At 33.1% G+C, this 21055-nt stretch overlaps 2 protein-coding genes across 3 annotated transcripts in view; one reads left to right on the plus strand and one right to left on the minus strand.

Annotated features, from left to right (window-relative positions):
- Window positions 1–21055, plus strand: part of LOC117609657 (metabotropic glutamate receptor 8) — a 218235-nt gene that overhangs the window by 17753 nt on the left and 179427 nt on the right. The window lies entirely within an intron of this gene.
- LOC117609660 (uncharacterized) lies at window positions 5905–7754 on the minus strand. The gene is made up of 3 exons (XM_034336270.2): window positions 7624–7754; window positions 7286–7515; window positions 5905–6537 (listed from the first exon to the last, which is right to left on the minus strand). Exons 2-3 carry the CDS (start codon window positions 7492–7494, stop codon window positions 6354–6356), a joined length of 393 nt encoding a protein of 130 aa, XP_034192161.2. The 5' UTR covers window positions 7495–7515; window positions 7624–7754; the 3' UTR covers window positions 5905–6353.

The raw sequence follows: 21055 nt of genomic DNA on the forward strand, positions 1-21055 counted from the left end.
ATGATGCAAGCAAATTTAACATCTGATAGTCAAATGAAAGTATGAAAAAAAAACAGATAACGAATTGAATTCTAAGAACTTGTAGTTTCCAGTTAAATACGAAAGCAATATCATTATGGACTAGGGATGCAATAGTTACTGTAACATTAAAAATTTATAAACTGTCGAAAGCACCATAAATGCAATGATGTAATTGAACACTTTAAAATATAATATTGCAGTAGAGTAACAGAATGAATTCTAGAAACCTTCCTTTTGTGCCATAACAAATATCCTAAACACAAGGCAGGGACAGTATAAAAATATTTGCTGTATAACTATTCAAAAAATAATCAACCATTATGGGAAGTCTCAGTTTTCAAATTTAAACTCGATTAAATCAGCGAAGACGGTTGTGTTAGTTACGTCTGTATAGGAAAAATTCGACGTATTGTACCGAAAGTTTTTAATTAATATCTCGGAAACTAATAGAAAGCTGAAGATGTCACTTTATATTTGGGGTCGTCTACCTGCTCCCAACCAACCCTCCAAATTTCATGTCGATCCGCGACCGGGAACATTCGGAACTTTATCCCTTTTCCGTCTAACTGAAAATTTGGAATCTTGAAAAGATCTGCTACCCCTATCACCTCGTCCGCAGCAATATAACGAGTGTCCACAATAATAATTCAGAAAGTTCAGTGCTAAAGATATCAAATTAATTTGTACACTTAACACAAGCTTTTATATTTTAAATGCAACAATAAATAAAGTTATATGAAGTGGGACAATAAATCTGTTACATCAAAACCAGTAACGTGTTATTATATTTTATTACTTTTCAATTTTCCTAAAGTACTACCAATTAAACTATATGTTTATAAATAAGTATTAGAAATTGGTCTTTTATTTATTATATTTATTTTACACATTTCTATCAAGTTCTGCAATGTATTAATAATTTTGTAACTCACCGTACCTCCTTTTTTATTATATACCTACATGCGTCCAATTCATCTCACAATTGTGTTATATGGTATTACATGATCGTACATAAAAGCGAAATTTTCCCCTTCGTACTAAATAACCGGTTGCAATTAATCAGCAAAACTTTACCGTTCATGCAAAGTTCCAAAGTTATGTTAACTATGATAAGTGATCTAACTTTAGAGCTGCGGTGTATACAATGTAAAATACTTCCCTTCGTGAGGATTGAAGAAAAGTTTATTATACCGTCAATCTTCAGCTAAATTTTATTTGATATTAAAGTAAGAATTAGCTACATATTTGAAACACTTACATTTAATATTGTCATCTGAAAATATACAAAATAATACATCAAATAACCTCTACTATCAATTATGGCCTATTGTAATTTTTAATTAGAATACATTTCAGTAGACTCTGTTGAGTTTATTAAACTAGATAAAGCAAAAAGTAATCTGTTATTTTTTTTCTGAGAACGTCTCGATCGACATCCTTCGAATATTCTCCTATATACAAGTTCTCAGTTTCCAAACTGTTTATGGGAACAAATAAGGGTGTCGGACTACGCAACGTTTTTTCTTCCCATGCAGTTAGTTTTGTTGCATCTTTTGAAGTCTTAAGACGTACCTTCTTTTTAATTTAGAAAATGTAGGACAAAAAGACAAGGGTTGTGTTTTAGATCTTTATTCTTTGAACGTTCTAGTTCGACTGGCTGTCGAACGTCTCCACGTGCCTTCTAAAGCGTTCGACCAATTCGCTACGCACTACGCACGGCCAATCTACAAAATATACGGCCTGTCACCGCCAAGAGGCTATGTGTAGGTGACACTCGAGACGTAGCTTATCTCGCCTACAAAAAACATGTTTTATTTTTATTTATCATCAAATCCTAATAGACTCTCGTTATATTGCCACAAAAATTTTTCAAATTTCCAAATTCTCAGTTGGAGGCAAAAAAGAAAATAAAATTGTATCATTTTCGTAAGCTTTGGTGGTGAAAAAGTGGCACTAATCCGCTTGAAAACCTATTGTATATAAAGGACAAATCGCTCACGGCAATATAACGAGTGTCTACTCTAGAACGTCAATCACTCGAATGTCGTTTAACAGAATCGTCGCGTCGGTTATCCGAATATTGGTTATTGGAGCAGAATGAGTTATGTATTTAAGCTATGTAACAATGTTTACATTTTAGAACGGGTATCCTTCGTGATCCAAATGTCTAAATTTAGTATCTGGTTTGAATTTAGTACGTACACAAAAGTATTCGTACGAAGTATTAGTTCATAATTGAAACTAGTACAGTTCCCAGCAGGGATGGCTGTAACAAACGAGATAAACGTGTCAACATACAATGAAAATTACGTTCTGAAATTTTTGTTCATTAAGGACACAGACTCATTGTGCCATCATCTGTATGCGTGCACTCACACAAATAACGGAAAGCATGCATGTATACGCCATGCGTAAGACACTCGATTTCATAGATTCCACTTTTCATCTCGATAATTACATAAATGAAATTTTCTCGGGTACAGCACACACCGGTAGACTTCGCTACAGGTCGGTCTGGTCCGTTTGAACGCTAATAAACACCATACGTTGAGAAAAATGGTATTTTCGAAACTGTAAGATTGAGACAGACGCTGTTATAAGCAAACAACATGGCTCCCGAATGCTGCGTTCGGCTGCATTTTAGCAAATATTGGACGATTTAATGGTTTTTTCACTGATAACACACCAGACCACCCTTTCTTGAACTAGCACAATATCACTGAAATCCGATTTTTCATAATTTATCACTTCTGGGAGACGTAAAACGTAATCTACGATTTGCACGTATCAGACGTAAGAATAGTTCACTGATTCTTCGTCAGAGTCATTTATGGTATATTTGACCACGTTATCATCAGGGTCGATAAAAACAAATCAGTCGATAAATGTAAATTCTAATTTGACACCACAAACGCTACGCAAATACAGCCACAAGTAAGGCATAGTTGCCGCAAGGTATTAAGGGGGTAGACACGGCACGTGACCTCTCCGATTCGGGACGTCGGTATTACAGCAGTTTTTTCGTTGGGCCTAGTGGAGCCACTTGCGTGGTCTGGTACGAACTTGAAAGGTTTAATTCTCAGCTAGCGTGCGCGCAACACGATCTAGGAAGGCAACAGCGCCTCAAGTATTTTTACAAACTTTTTTATTTTTGACTTTTTTTTATTGAAACTTTTACTAGCGCATTGGTGAAATTTTTCTGATTAAAATGATACTAAACACGATATAGTTTGAATGGGGCGAGGTTATGGAGCGCTGTGAAAAATCCAGACGGGCCGCAGTCAAAACTTAGCGAAAAAGGACAGTCTCAACATTCAGAATGAGAGAAGGACAGCATGACTGTAGTGTGTCTCACTCAGCGTTCGGGCGATGTTGCCTTTTTCGCTTGCCTTCGCAGCACAGTTTGAGTGACGTAATCAAGCTAACGCTTGATTCTGGCTACGATTCCAGATCAGCAGCCTTTTTAGTTTGTCGCCACCTTATAACTACTAGCTGAACTAATTTTGTCACGTGACTTGCTCTGTATTATCCAGATAATGGCGGAACTCGTCTGTGGGAATGCTTTTACGGGAATACACTTTTCGTCCTTATATGAGAAGATTTTGATCTAAATAAGGGTTCATTCGAAAGAGGAAGGTTCAATGCAGGGCGGTCTGGTCACCGTTTGAGTCACAGAACTGTTTTAGTGAGTTAAAAAATACTTGGAATCTACGGATCTGTTTTGTCGATTTTTCTTCTACTTTGGACACTCATATTATTAGATATCAACACAATCGCGTTGAACCATGACCAGACCGTCCTGCATTGGACCATCCTCTTTAGAATGAGCCCTCACCCAGCCCTAAATCTTCTTATATAAGTGTTAGATTCCCGATATTTAATAAATATTTTATTAAATTTTGGTACACGGAAATTTTACAAAGAACACTCAGGCTAGTTTTCTACTGCTTTTCTATCGGTCTCTCTACTTTGTGCTCACGTTAAAATCTAAACTGAAGGGAAAAATGTTCTGTATTTAAAAGGTCGGGAATTTGGAATTGAAAGTGATGGGAATGAGGATTAGGACCAATAGGAATCGTTGGAAATTGGTAAGGTTCGAAGGGTCAAGCGAGTGATTCAAGGATGGTGAGTAAGGATTTCAAGGTTCGGATGTGTAACTGTAAATAGAAGATAGTATGGCTGGAGACAGATTTTAGATTTCACTTATCCTAACTTAAATACGAAAAGTTAAAAATATTTGCTTAACCTATGAGGTATCCAACAATAAGGACGAAAAGTGCATTCCCGTAAATCCCTGTTTAGGCCCACTTTTGCCGGTAATGTCACCTCGCTGCATTACCCGTGTCTACCCCCGTAACTTGTTTATTGCAGAGAGCACTTGCTGCAAATTCTTATAATTAATTGTTTTAAACTAAACTCAAACTATGAACAACCTTAATTAACTATTAAATGTTTGGCATCGCACACAAATAACTGCGGAACTATGCGCACTTTGTCTGAAGTACAATGAACTAATACGTTTTCACTTCGACGGTTCGCGTGAGAAGGAAGCGTTTTCCTTCTCTGGGAAAAACCTTGCGCGCCCCGGAAGTATGTGGCTCCTTTTTTTCATCTTGTGCAAACTTCCCGGAAATGCACTTTTCGCGTCGGTAAAGTTGGTACTCTATACGCCGCCACAGGTCTCTCGCAAGCGCTCGCCCGGCATGCGATTCGAATAAATACAAGTCTCGAACCGCGGTATGATAGGTGTTTGGGGCAGGGATGGTCTGTTGTCAGCCCCACTGTCGAGTCTGACAGACGATCCCGAGACGAAACACCGTTTGTTTTCTCGCATTCTACAACCGTTTTAACCCTCAGGGTTTTGAATATCCAAAAATCCATTCTTAGCAGATGTCTACGTGTCCATACAGTGAACTAAACTAACTTTCAAATTTCAAGTTTGTAGGTTTTATAGTTTCGGAGATTTTCATGCTAAATGTGTCCGAAGATATCACTTTTATGGTAGATTAGCTTTTCTTTATACTGTCAATCGAGACCCCTATTTACAAAACATGTTCATAGGTTAAAAAAATAATTTTCAGAGGAACAGTGTGAAATTTAGAAAATGAAAATAACATGAAATGCAAAATTAAATTAAAACTTTGGCTCTCTCCATGGTCCGCCCTCTAAGGATTATTGTCATAACATTATCCAATACGAATTCACATATAAAGGACAGACTGTGAATGGTACATTTTGCAAGGAAATAGTGAACAATTGCTCGAGAGAATCCACCGGGTACGACCGAATTTATTCCAAAGTGGACAGTGATTTATTTTGTAGGACAACGCATTGACACATACTTTAATAATGGCGAACCAATTTCTGACCCGAAAAACAGGTGACAACTTTACATCCTATTTGTCGAATTTAACTTCAGTAGTGGTGTTTTTTATTTTTGGAAGTCTGTTTTGAACATTCAGGGAATCATAATAAATTCTTTAAAAGTTATTACAAATAATGATTTCCCTGGAGCACTTCAAGGACTTTTGAAGCGCTGCAAACTGTATATTGAAAATATGAGAGATTATATAAAGAGTTAAATTAATTAAATTTGTTGATGTGCAAAATTGATGATGTTACTAAATTATTCCAAGAATTTCCCGCGTAAACCATGTATGCACGGAATTCTTCATTGAAGTTATACCCACATGGTATATCTTGTATAATATCATTTTAAACAGTGTTGCGTTGCAACAAGCATTTTTATATGCATCCATACGTGTTTTCTACAGGGTGTCCCGTAACGCATTTGCACCCTCTGAGGGGGTGGTAGGTGGTATAGCGCGCGGGCTCAGGGACGGCAGCGTCGGCTACGAAAACGGGGCTTGACGTAGATTGCGAACGAGCGGCTCGGCACCCCATTGGCACAGCAGAATAAAAAAATTGAACTGGTTGAACATTTTTAGTTGTTGTTTAAAATAAATACGGAATCTAATCTCTTGTCGCCTGTCATTATGTAAAAAAGGAAATTCTAAACATTCTAAACAACAAATAAAAATGTTTGAAATGGAATAATTAATAAAAATTTAAAAATAATTTAAATGAAACTTACCCATTCGTTCCTAAATTAACCTGCTATGCTAAAAGCAGATAATTCTCACTGGGTCACTGTGTCGATCCTAAACTTTCGAAGAACAGCTGATCTCCAGACAAGATCATTGAACCCACTCAACCACACGATCACTATCACCTTTCACAGAATTTTCGTTCATGTAAATAAACATTTTTATTCACTGTCACGTTGCACAGGTGAAAAACATGTAATATTCCGCACTACTTCGTAACGTTTTTCACATAGTCCACATTTCATTAGCTGTTTCTAACCATTTCTCTTTACTTGGAGTTGGAATATATTCAGCTAATAATATTTCATTAATTGCTCTACAAACTTCAAGACAAATACTTCGTACGGTTGAATGACCAAGACGATAGCTAAAAGCAATCGTTTGATAGGAATCTCCAGTAGCTAAAAATCTGAAAATACAAAAGGGTCAATAAAATTAATATCCAATTTGATTTGATTTGATTTATTAAATGTATTATTTCCTCAATTACAGGTGCAAAGACTCGCTGGGAGTGTTTGCGGGGCCAGTACCGAAAATATTTATCAAAACTGAAAACTAAAAGCGGACAAGCTGCGGCCAAAATAACGAAGTGGCGATTTGCCGATCAAATGGAGTTCTTAACAACATATATTAATGCGGAACGGCCAAGACTGTCGACGATAAACGAAGACACACAAAATATAGAAGAGACTATAGACGATTACGAATTAACACCAGCAGTTCCAAAAAAAAAAACAGCCAAGGGTACTTCAGAAGAGGAGAGCGCCTCCTCCACACTTATGAAATACTTACTACAAGAAAAGGAAAGTGAACCGAAGGAAAATCATCCGATTGACACCTTTTTCTCATTAATGTCTACTACCGTAAAAAACTTTTCGCCAAGAGATCAACTTATTGTAAAAAATAGAGTCTTTAATTTAGTAAGTGAAATAGAAGAGAAATATTTACATATACAGTTCCCCTTCTCCACCCTTTTCCTCCCCACCAGCCACTGATTTTCCATACCAACCACATACCTCCCATTTCATTGCACCACCACCGTCAACAGTAACACAAACTGTACCTTATCCGTCTACACCTCCACCAGCTCATAATAATTTTAACAATTTTGATAAATAAGTTTATGTATATAGTTTATAATAAAAACAATTACTTACCTTAGACATACCATTAATTTTTGTCTTGGAGAAATAGCTTCTCGAAACGTGGTATTTTTCTTCAAAATTTTCGTAAGTACCATTTCAAATGTACGAAAATCCATTCTAAAGTACTTAATAAATTTTTCTTCATCTTTCATTAGATGACGATACAGCGTATAATATTTGCCTTCACTTTTTCTCGTTAGTAAACTTGGATGCACCCACATTTTTCTAAAAGTTCTCTTTTGCTAAAAGTTAAGATCAGAAAACTTAATCAAAAAGTTTAAATTGTTAATATATTATATAAATAAATGACTGTTAACCAACACACAGTTTAGGGAAAGAGGAGTTCATACTTTTCTGAGAGCTGTCTCTGGTATGAGAAACGTGGCGGGTCGACGCAACGTATTCCCCTAGGTTGGTCGGTTAAATTGAGCGCCTCTGACGTTCAGCCTGGCTTTGCCTTATGAAGGGGCGTTGCATTGGTTTTATTTTTTTTTAACTATGATGTACCAATCCGACACTCTTGAAACTTTTACAGATAATAGTTAAATAGCAAAGGATTATTCTTAATTTTTTCGGTGGATGTGACTCAAGGGATTGTTTATAAAAATCACTTTCAAAAGTTTATTTATTAATTTTCAACCTTAATCATCGAATAAAAATTTTGAAAAAAAAAAATGAAATACAGCTAATGAATACCTATTATTTGCACTTTAATGTGTTCAAATATCTTACAATTAAATAGTTTCCGAGAAAAACAAATAGTAATGTTTTGGGGTTTACCCTCATATCTCCCTTATCAGAGGGGTAGGGGGTTGAAGTTGCATACAATTGTTGTTTAGACAAAAAACATTATGTGGTATAAATATTAACCGAAATTGTTGCTGGGGCCGATTCACTATGCTTATACGGCTAGACCCTTTAAGGAAAGTAATTTTCTTCGTAAAATTTTATTTGCAACAATGTATTCTTCTTTGCAGGCAATAGCGCAGTTAGGGAGGAGCGGAAGAGACAGAAGTGTTATTTGACCTCCCATTAAGAAATTAAAAATCTTTTCCTTTCAATAAATATTAGATCATTTGGGAAAATTTCAAAAGCCATTGAGGATAGACAAAAATGAAAAATATGGGACTTGATATAAAAAAATGTTTCAACCCTTCGCTTCCTTTATAGAACAATTGTGGTTACGTCATTGATTGTAGGTATTTTTTAAAGGGTTACATATAACAGTAGTTAAATTAGGTTGTATCCTTAATACTTTCAATTCAACATTTTTCTATTTGGATTGTAATTTTGTATTGTTAAAATAAAAAGTATTCTGCACATTGCTATATTATGTATTATCATAGTGCCAATCAAAAATAGTAGTACTGTATTACTTCGAATTTAGCCGTATTTTTTATTCAAATTTGTAAGACGTAAAATTAGAATGTGGCTTAAATTCAAAGAGAATATTTTAACACCCTATTTCTGCCTATCTCCCACTCCCCAATAATCAGATCTTTGGGTTTTGCAATTTTTGAAAGATATCCCGGAAGAATTTAGCAAAAAATCTTTTTTAAAAGTTGCATCACTAATGATTTAAATGGCACTAAAGATGTGCTCCAGTGCAATAGTGAGATGAGATTTCAAGTTCTGAAGGTGAAGATGTCGAAAGTGATAGTATAGGGTTAATCAAATTGAGTGTCACATCTTCAAATTGAAATAAAACGCAAAGTATCTGATTTCTGTATGGTTTGTTTATTTTAATAAAAAGTCTATTTCATTACATTAATTATGAAAGGCAATATCATTCAAGGGTCCTTCTCCGCTATTTTTCGCGAGCTCGATACGTTTAACCAAATTTAATGACGAGTAATTTTTCATGAGGAGGAAACATTAATTGCCAACATGATTGGGTGATTTAACACCATTAGACTTTTTTTATGGGGTTTTTGGAAAATGAAGTTTACGCCAACAATCCAAAGACTATTGGCGAGCTGAGAAACAAAATTACAGACGCCATTGATGAATTCCAGTTATGTGAAAATGTAACGGAAAATTGGGTCAAACACATCAGGTTCGTGAAAAAAGTCAAGGACATTTGAATAATATTGTCCTTGATAATTAATGTCATACAGTAGACTTTGTGTTAAAATAAAGAAACCATACAAAAATCACGTACTTTGCGTTTTATTTCAATTTGAAGATGTGACACTCAATTTGGAATATCTGAAGAAGATTATCAATAAATTAGGTAACTTATTATATTTATATTTGTACCTATTTAAGTTAATTAAATTTTTTCCTATTTTTCAATACCTATTACAAAATCATTTTTATTTTTATTATTTCTTCCAATTTTCCAATTTTAAATTCGAAGTAATACAGTATATAAACTACGGGGTAGAAATAAACTAAAAATAAAATAAAATAAAACATTCACTGGAACGTATATGTCCTAGCAGGATCGAAAAGATTAATTACCTCTGTGTAGGATCAGTTTACAAACTCGTTCTATCTGAAACGTACCAGGATACTCTTGCAATTCTTACGATAACGTTCGGCACAAAGCAAGTAGTATCATTGTGGAAGGAAAATGTGAGTAAGAAAAGTTATCGAGTGCTGTTTTCGTGGCTCATCCGACAATGAAAAGTCGATCGGTCGAGAGGAGAGGATGAACACCTCTTTTTCGAAACGCACCACTAGCCCATCCCTAGGTGGCTGCTAGCTCGACCGGCGCGGCGCACGCGCCCCAACGCCCCCGACTATAAGAATCCGATCGGCACTGGTAGCGACTTCAGTCTACCCCGTACTGGCAGCCGGTGTTGTGGTGCTGATTGTCGTGTCGCTTCACCATCGTTCGAGCCCTTCCGTCGATGACGTCCTCGGTATGTTGCTTCTCGCGTATCAGTGACAAAGAACGTACCGCGGAGCAAGGGAAGAACAGAGAAGGAGACAGTGTGCGCGCGAAAGAGAAAGGGAAGGGGGTGTGGGAAATAGAGAAGGTAGAGGAGAAAAAGAGACCGGTTTCTACTCTTTTCTCCATACCCCTTTTCTGAGAGAGCCGAGCGTCGTCAACGTCACCAGCGACGTGGATATCCTGGACGATCAGCGTACGTTCACATCGAAAGAAACGATCGTATACTTTTGTAGTGGCTGCCCGTTTGTTTCCTTATTTTCGCCTGTAGTGACTGTGATCATGGTTCCTGCGCTTCACCGGAAACACTATCCCTTTTGGAATTCCTATCGACGGATCGTTCCGTCCTGATGGAAACTAGTAAATACACCATCCGTATTGTAACGATTCGTACAAAAAGTGGGAAACTTCCTATTCCAATTTCGTTTAACAAACTCACGTTCCTAGCTGTTTTCTGTACACCAGTCGGATACATTGACTCGTGTCAATCAGGTTTTCCGCTGTTACCGAGTGAATCTATAGTAAGATTAGCCCCGGTTCGTTGCCGTCGAAAAAACGTTGACGTACTTTTACAAACGTTAATGACTTATGAAACAGGAACTTTCGTAATTTTTACCTTAATTTAATTCAGAAGTACGTACCGAAGCAACGTCCTTTCCGCTTTTCTGAAGTTTCAAAATTTGTTAACTTGAAACTTTAATAACGGTACTTTAAACACTTTTTTTTTTTTTAATGCTTTTGTACAGCAGTAAACTGGTGTAGTCGTTTATGTTAAATAAAATTGTAAAGAGGTGTATAAAAAACAGCGTATTGAATGAAAGCGAATAAACTTAAAATTTTACTACTTAATCAAGACGTTTTTTGAATAGAACCGTCCGATTACTGCATCGACTTTTCTATCGTCGAATCGAATGTTTCACTTTACTATTTTCCATTTAACGCAATATCGATAAAAATGGGATTTCACACGTGTGTAGTATTTGGAGTAGAAATGAGAATATCCTGTAGTTTGAACGATCTTTTCGAGAAGGAATTTAAATGTTCGTGTTTGCTGATATATCTATTAGTCATTCAAAATTTTCTTTTTTAATTATTTTTAACCATTCTTTTATGTGTGTGTATAAATGTAAAAATTTTTTTCATTTGCAAGATATGTATTAATTTCATTGTTGTGACAAGTATACTGCATTTACAAAAGAACACACAGAACTAGAACGTGTAGATGTGAATTTTATAACTTAATATCATGTTTGAATAAATAAACTTAGTAAATGTTATTTCTAACCGTCGATTTTTATCTTTTCTAAACATTTTTAAATTTACAGAAATTTATAATTGAAGAAATTAGTAATCTGAAATAATGTTTGACAAAAATGTATGTAGGATGGGTTAAGATTACTTTTTCTTTTTAATCCTTGGACGGCGGACCATGAAGAGAGCAAAAATTTTAATTATTTTCATTTTCTAAATTGTACACTGTTCCTTTGAAAATTACTCTTCCAATATATGAAACTCATTCGTTTGAAAAATTGTACATTTAACTTTCGGTTAATATCTTTGTATATCTTTCCGCTGTTCAAGGGTTGACTTGAACATGTTAAATATGCTAATTTTTGAAACATTATAAAAAGAAAGAAAACGAAAAGAAATATGGAAACTTGTTCTTACAGAATAAAAAGATTTAATTCTGTATACATATTTTTTTTAAAAACGAAGTCCTTTAGTTTCTGTTTTGACCAAAACATAAAAAATAATGTTAACATTTTAAACGAAATTACACTTTTATATTGTAGATTGAAGACTCAAATTTTATATACATAAAGTGTAAAAATACACAAAGAATATATAAAAACTGTGTTAGAAATTTATCACGTGTACAACACTGGAACATTTTTTAGGAATTTAATATGAATACCGTAAGTAATGGCAAAATTGAGCTGTTACTTCCAATCAGAAGATAATTGATATTTAATTAGCATTGGCGTAACTAAGATTTTTTCCTGGGGTGGACTAAGTCCCTTAGGTTTACTAAAAGTGTCAAGTGTCTAATATTACTTAATTTTAACTTAATCCTTTGCACTCCAAGCAGTAGACTCTTGTTATATTGTAACGGACGAGGCAGAACATTTTGCAAGCTTCCAAACTTCAGTTGGAGGTGAAAAGGGAAATAAAATTGTATAATTTTTATCATAGGCTATGATGGTGGAAGAGTGGCACTAGTATGCTTAAAAATCCGTATGAAGATCAAATCGCTTATGGGACAATACAACGAGAGTTCACTGTAGTCTGCCCCAAACAATTTTTACGTCTATAAATGCATAGGCAGAACAACTGACATTAAAAGTGCAAAAGGTTCATTCTAACGATTCCTGTTATTAACAATTTTACATAATAAGAACTTTATCATATCTTTTATTTTTAATTGTATTGGTAGTAGAATTTTGACTCTAAAATTTATCTTTATTAAGATTAGATTTTACATGGCCTACCTGCTCCTTACCCAGTTCCAACAATGTGAATTAACTGTATTATACATACATTAATATTCAATTAATTATGAAATCGATATAAGACTTATAATTGTTTTATTACACGATATTTCTACGGAACCTAATATTTACAGAGAAAACTTAATATTCCAGTTGTATTTATATTTTTTATACATGCAATATTCCACAGGATGTAAGATTATCTTACAGTCTCGGTCAACTTGAGCTTACCTTAGTTAACCCTTTAAGTGAGAAAAGCGTATTACACGTACGCTTCATATACGAGTATCCATTAACCCTCGGACGGCGTACCATGGGGAGAGCCACAATTTCAATTTAATTCTATATTTCATATTATTTCCATTTTCTAAATTTTATGCTGTTTCTTTAAAAATTATTTTTCCAACATATGAAATTCTTTTGGTTAATATTCTAGTACATATATTTTCGAAATTTTGGGTTTCGATTGACCCAGACTCTGCTGTTCAAGGGTAAGGCGTAAAGTAAATAAAGTAAATTACCACCTAATACATATAAATTGTTATCTATCTTTATCAAAAACTATTAACGTTTATAAAAAACTATTTGACCATTATAATAGGTTGCTGAATTCGTCTACTTATAATACAATAAATCTTATTTCAAATATTTTTTCATAAAATTAACGAATGACTGATTTCAAGTGGCCTATTTTATTGCCTCTTGTATACAGTGAAATCAACTTACAGTGGACTCTCGTCATATTGTCACATGAGCAGTTTGCTCTTCACATGAATTTTCAAGCATACTGTTGCTACACTTCCACTATTATAGCCTTCGAAAATGATACAATTTTATCCCCCTTTTCTCCTCCAACTGAAATGACAAAAGGGTACGTTTCAGGAAAAAATTAATTTACGTATTTCCTACGAATTCTTGTCGTGCACTCATGTAACAGATAAAAGGTATGCTTGGGTTAAAAGTAAATTGCGAAGTAAAAATCCATTTTTAGTAGGAATTTACTAACGAAAGAATTCCTATCAGGATCGGATTAAGATTTCTGAAGCCAGGGGCTATCCAAGCTTTGAGCAATAGTAAACAAAATTTGGTTCAATATATTTGAACATGGTAAATGGAAGGTTTAGAAGGGGACCCGGAGTTGTTCCATCCCTTCATAGATCTGCCCTTGAATTCAGCGCTGATTCTTATCGCTCGTCCCCAAGTATAAATATCACAATTGATTATAACAGGCGGATTATTTTTAAGTGATTTTATATAGAATACTTTGGGACTGACTGATTATGATAACAATAACCGACTAATAACACTATCCGTGATTATAACTACCGATCTCACTTTAATTTGAACGTTCAAAATTATTTCAATGTTTTCTTACCTTTGACAATGCAAAATTCTAATTTTAGAAATATCGCAGCGTAAAATGATGGTTTCCTTTTACAGCGCGTCGCTATCAAAAGATTCAAAGAAAGAGTAGAAGTAATGTCCCATCACACAGCTTATTTTTCCATATCCTTTATCTTCGAAGACAGGAAGTTATATGTTATGCTTTTCTTAGGATCTTCTAGGCTCTCCCTAGATTCTTGCACGGTCGAGAACAAACGGTGAGAGGCTAGTCCCTCTTACTCTCTCCTTAACACATAAACAACGGAGCCTGGGTTAATTGTGATGCAAACTTACAAAACTTATACAGACATATTAACTTAAATTGGACGAATAATTTTTAAAGGAACAGTGGAAAATGATGGAAATGAAAATAATTAAAATTGTAGCTCTCTCCATGGTCCGCCGTTTGAGGGTTAATCAAGAGAAGTCTACGTTGCACCTGAGTGCACATATTTATAAAACAAAAAAAATTTCCACCTTCTTATGCATAAACTTCGTATTTTCAACAATATTTCATACCTGAATACTTGTGGGGTCATCAGATTTATTACTACTGTGCTTACTATCTTCAATTCGGCAGATTTATAACCACCATTAACATTTTATTTTATCTCAATTGAGGACTTAAACATTTTAAAAACAGAATTAATGAAATATGTGAAGTTGAAGTTGTAGCAACATATAGTTAAAAAGAATAAGAATGTGCATATAAACAATTTCAGTACTAGTGGACTCTCGTTATATTGCCACATGAGCGATTTGATGTTTACATGAAATTTAAAGCATACCAGTGCCACCTTTCCACCAAGAAAATTATACATTTCTATCTCTCCTCCACCCTTTAAATGAATCTTTGGAAGCTTGAACGAGAGTCTACTATAGTTAGATTATAAATATTCCAAAGACGTTTATAGACTTTCTCATCATAAATAAAGAAATTTAATAATAATAATAATATATAAAATATTGATACGGTTATAGCCATCAATAAACTCAGAATATACGAGAAAAAAGTGTACAAAAGAAAATAACAATAACACAATCAAAACACTTTATTTTGTCTTCGTCAAAATTTAAAGCACGTTGTCTAGTTTATACACAAGCATTGATGAGCAAATATTTAAAAACACGATATAATATTTACTACTGGAATAAGTAAATATGATTCATAGAAGTTTTTTAGCAATTAAATTCAACATGAGAAATTGTTCGTGTATACTGATATTAACACTAATAACTACCGACGTTTGATGCACACTGATTTTTAAGTTGGAAATAATGTAGAAAATTAAGTAGATAAGGGATGAAACGTAATTTAATATATACATCCATTATTGATCTCGACAATAGCCAACATATATTTCAGCAATAATACCTCGATAAAATTTATAAATTAAAGCAAGAAACTTGAAATCAGTCATTTTTACTGATTTGGTAGTTCTAGATTGTGTTATATTAAGAGATAGTTGAATGTGATTATTTTTTGTTTGAGATACAAGAATGATTAATCGTAAGTATTATTTTACTCCAGGAATAAATCATTTTAAATTCTGAATTCTTTTTACTTTCAATTAATGTATAAATCGTTTTTAATTATTTTGACAATAAATTTCATGTTTTTAAGGAAAATAATATTAATATTCTGTGTATTGAAGTTGTAGGTACATAGATTTAGGCACTTTTCAAATGACATTGTTTGAAATATTATTTCAAATAATACATTATTTTATTTCATAATTATTTGATTTTTTAAATAAAATTATATTATTTTATATCAAAAGATAATTTTGAGAATATTCATCTCGCATTTAAAATAGTAAAATAATGAGATACATAATCACTTAACCAACAATGATTTTCAATTGTATCGTGATTACTTTTCTGACATTACAGTTTTATAAAACAATTACGAAAATTATGAAAGTTAATAACTATAATTAGTTAATATTTATAATATATAAAAAATTAAAACTGCTACATTTGAAATGAATATTCCAAGTGTTAATTATTCCAATAATATGCTCCATATTATGGCCACATAGAATAAATTTTGTTGCTTCAAAGCTTATACTGTATACATATTTCTAATATTTACTTTTATAGTTTTTATTTGTGCTAAAATTAGAAGAAGGTATTTTCTTCTAATTCTTTCTTTTATATGAATTTACAAGTTATCATAATGATTTTCTTTAAACACATATAGTGGATTATCGTTATGTTGCCACGTGAACGTCAAATCGTTCACGTGAATTTTTAAGCATATTAGTGCCATTTTTCCACCACCACAGCCTACGAAAATATTGCAGTTCTATTCTCTCATATTCCCAAATGAGAGTTTAGAAGCTGGAAAAATGTTCCTCGGTAATATAACGAGAGTCATGTTATACATTAAGAATTTTAAGTTTTTAAATGAGTTTTATTTTTTCATTCGAAAATGAAGCGATAAATGGTTCCAGCCTTATTATCCAAACATAAGAAGAAATAAATCCATTGACATTCTTATAGGATAAAATAAACTGCTTTTCTGTATTAAAAGATTATCCGATAATAGGAGACTGTTTTCTAAAAGATAACGACTCACTTGCGTGTTCTGTGCCGGTAGAACAATTGTTACGTTTTATTACGTTTATTAAGACGATTCTAGATAAAAATCCATTATTAATTATCTTTTGTTAGGCTAAAATAAAATCTATTATTAGTGAATTAAAAGAACTTTGTTTAAAGCAAGTTGTAAACAGTTTTTGGAATAATACATTTCCCTTTTGCAAAATTTGAAATAAGGGTGTAATAAAATGGTTCATTTATTGAAATTGTTATCATTTCAACGAAATCGATACTTTCTATCTTGTCATATAACAGTATTGGAAAGAATGGATCGAAGTATTATTTGAAATAGCTACCTTTTATTTTCATTTCAAATAAAAGAGTATAGCAGGATAAGATGGTCAAAAGTGCCTTTGAGCCGATTTTTTTCAGCAATGCACCATTTTATAGCTTATAATAAAAAACCATTGTACACCAAGTTTCAACCCTGTACCTCAACTGGGAGGGTAGTTACAGGGTGAGAAAGAAAAAGTGGTTTTTGCCATATTTTCCGTATTTAATGGCATTCAAAAAATCTGAAAAAATTCTAGAATATTCTAGCCATGTTTCTTTATGATTGTGAATTTTTTCAGATTTTTCGGTTGCAAATCCTAGGCGTGAAAAATCAAAAACGCAAAAAAAAGTCGAAAAATTGAGATTTCGGGTAGAAGATTTCAAAACACTAGATTTTTACTTTCACAGTAGTTAGATATTAGCATGACTGGTGTCCTCAATTTTTTTCAGATTTTTAAGTGTGGTGCGCCGTGTTTAAAAAAATGAAAAACCGATATTTTCGACATATTTCGTGCGATAACATGAGAAATGCTTTCAATTTTTTCATTTCCTTTACACACTTAGTGCATGATGTGATTTCTAACATTTCTGCATTGGATGGAGCAAGATCTGAATGGAGAGAGTGAAATTATTGTAAATAATTGAAAATTACGCACATTATCTCCTAAAATATTCGACAGTTTTTCAACGTTGTCGGTGGTTGAATGGTTAAGGGGTCCGACCGCGGAAGCGCTGGGAAGTTTCTTGTCGCAGGATCGCGCCCCATGAATGTCCAATTTTTTTTTTTTTCATAAAATCATTTTTTTTTTTAATTATTAATTACTCAAGAATACACACTAATCATTTAATAACATATGAAAAATATTTTAAAAATATTAATCTCAATTTTTCGACTTTTCTTTGCGTTTTTGATTTTTCACGCCTAGGATTTGCAACCGAAAAATCTGAAAAAATTCACAATCATAAAGAAACATGGCTAGAATATTCTAGAATTTTATCAGATTTTTTGAATGCCATTAAATAGGGAGAATATGGCAAAAACCACTTTTTCTTTGTTACCCTGTAACTACCCTCCCAGTTGAGATACAGGGTTGAAACTTGGTGTACAATGGTTTTTTATTATAAGCTATAAAATGGTGCATTGCTGAAAAAAATCGGCTCAAGGGCACTTTTAACCATCTTATCCTGCTATACCCTTTGCTCAGCCCTGGTTGTACTACGTTAAATAAGCTACATCATAGTGTATCAAGATTTCTTTTGAAGTGTAAATTGTATAAACCTTCTTAATTGAAAGAAATTGCATGTTCAACCAGGCATTTAGCATTTTCAACAATTTAATATGAAAGAATCCTTTAGTGATATAATGATGTATTTTACTGTACCCTGTATAATACTTTTAAATCATTCTAAACAAAAAAGGTTTAAAAAAGGAAGTTACAATTTCATCAAATAATACAATTAAAAGTACAATACTGTTCAAAAGTTTGAAAGTATAATTAAACAAAATTTTAAAAGAATAAATTGTAGATCGTTTATTGTAATCGAAATCTTACATGCTATACCACATTATTCACAATATGTAAGGGCTATTCCACGCAAAGTGATCACACTTTTTCCCGCATGGTGTTGGATTTTTGTTAAATTTTGTAGGCTTGTAGAACACAATGTACGAACAAAAAATCGATGCTCCGTTCCTCGATATTGTTTAAACTTTCCGAGTTATAAGGACTGTAAGTTTAGGGTCACCTTTTTTTTAAAAAATCATAACTCGGAAAGTATTATAGATATCGACATGCATGAACCGGCATTTTATAGGTAAAACTTCAAAGTTTAATAAAAAAATTACTACATGTGTCAACGCAATCTTCAAATTGTTGTAAATAATGTTTATAATTTTCAAACTTGTAAATAATCCCAAGGGGGAGCACGAATCGGTCTGAAATTTTTTTCTGTAGGATCATTAAAGAGTTTTCTAAATACCCTGAAAATTTCATGATGGAACACGCAGAATTGCCGGAGATATAAAATTTTATAGCTGCGCCGCTACTCTATATCTTTTCAAATAACCAGCCATCGGTTAACAACTACGGAATAGGTCGACACGTTTTTGGTACTTTTGTCTAAAAACCCTTAAAAGGCAATAAAAGTATGGCAAAACGACTTCGACGGTGCACATTGGGTTCTACAAGCCTACAAAATTTAACAAAAATCCAAGACCATGCGGGAAAAAGTGTGATCACTTTCCGTGAAATGGCCCGTAATTAACATTTTTTTTTACTAATGGTACTTCCAATATATTAACCCTTGAATATCAGAGCTTGGGTCAACCATGACCCAAATTTAGAAAACGTATACATATAAGGACATTAAAGTACAGTTAAATGCACAGTTGATAAACGAAAGAGTTTCATATATTAGAAGAATAATTTTCAAAGGAATACAAAATTAATTTAAAATTGTAGCTCTCTCCATGGTCTGTCGTCCGAGGGTTATTAAAAAGATATGACTGTTATTATTTAAACAGTAGTGTGTTTTTTATAGCATTTGTAGACATTTTTTTAAATTACGCACAATAATAAGTAAATAATACTTAAATAATATTGGTATAAACTTGGAATATTTATTTTTAAATAAAAAGTCTCGTCTAAATGTCTAAAGTCTGAACTCAACTTTAGATCAACTTGATAATAGTATTAAAAGCTTTTTTGTCCTCAGATTTTTTATTACAAGAAAAAATATATTAGGCACCCTATTTTACCCTATCTTGCCTAACGTTCTCACACACAGTTTTGATACAATAATTACATATACAGAATGAGTCAATAAGTATTAATACTTGAAATAACTCGTTATCACTTGCTCCTATCAAAAAACGGTTTAAATGAATAATGTGGCATTAAAAAAAGTGCATCAGATAGACGCAACTAGATTTTTTATATTTTATATTTTTTGAAATTTCAAGGTGAAAGATTTAAAAAAATGGAAGTATACATATATGAAATGGAATATTTGTTATAGAAGCAGAAAATTTGTCTAACTTCCGACTCTCATTTGGAACACCGGGGGGGGGGCACCAGAACCGTATCATTTTATGCGTAGGCTATAGTGGTGGAAAAGCAGCACTAGTATGTTTGAAAATCTACGTGAAAAGCAGATTACTACCGCGGCAATACAACGAATCTACTGTATTAGTGTCGTTCTTTCATCATCACAAATCCCTATCTCTTGTCCCCCCCATTAAATGAGAGCTAGGAAGCTTGAGTTTTCCGCTGCTACAGCTCCATCCAAGGCAATGTAACGAGAGTCTACTATACGGATTATGCAAAGCGTAACTAGTAAGTTAATTGTTATTATATTTGCATACACATTGCTTACAGAGTTTCTTTTCTCACTGATCATGCACAGGAAATTCATTTAACCATGATTTCTGTCTCAAAGCAATGCAAATTTGCAAATTCAACGAGCTATACTTAATTACACTGAATCTGCAGTAAAACAGAAGCTTATGTTTACTTGTTACCAACTGTACATTTCAATACAGTTCGCAATCGAAATTCTGTTATATGCCCACTGAACTCTAACGTAAGTGTACGATTAGTAGTTTCGAAGTATTGATTTCAGCAGATTTCATCTGGAACGTTATAAACGAAGTCTGATAGCCGATCAACGTGTCAAACGTTACTTCTTCTTGGTATTAAAACGTAATTGGACGTTTATTTCTTTATCGTATAAAGCAGGTTCAATTGAAATTAACGAAAAAGCTTTTAGTAATTCTTTCATTGAAGAAAGAGGGCAATCTACGCCCAGAAGTGATATAAATTGTAAAGAAAAGTTTAATTTAAAGCAGATCTGAAATAGTTAGGTGTACATGAAATTAGATATTTTGAAGACATGTTATTTTCCAAATGAGCAACCTGAGAAGAATGTACAGTCCTGCTTAAAAATCATAAGGAATTTATTAAAATTTTATGAAGATATTAAACTAATTAGAAATGTTAAAATATTGAAAATTAAACAGTTTTTTTATACCTTATACAATTACATATATGTATACATACATATAATATTAAATCTGTGCAACAATGTATTAAAAATCTAATAAAAAATCAGTAATATTAATTAAATCTTCTTTTCATT

The sequence above is a fragment of the Osmia lignaria genome, chromosome 7 (genome assembly GCF_051020975.1).
Source record: "Osmia lignaria lignaria isolate PbOS001 chromosome 7, iyOsmLign1, whole genome shotgun sequence".
Classification (NCBI taxonomy): Eukaryota; Metazoa; Arthropoda; class Insecta; order Hymenoptera; family Megachilidae; genus Osmia; species Osmia lignaria.

Excerpts from the sequence above, each read along its gene's own strand:
- LOC117609660 (XM_034336270.2), bottom strand. The coding sequence starts at position 7,494 with ATGTGGGTGCATCCAAGTTTACTAACGAGAAAAAGTGAAGGCAAATAT. Across the intron at positions 6,538-7,285 it reads AAATTAATGGTATGTCTAAG|ATTTTTAGCTACTGGAGATT; the intron begins GTAAGTAATTGT and ends TTGTATTTTCAG.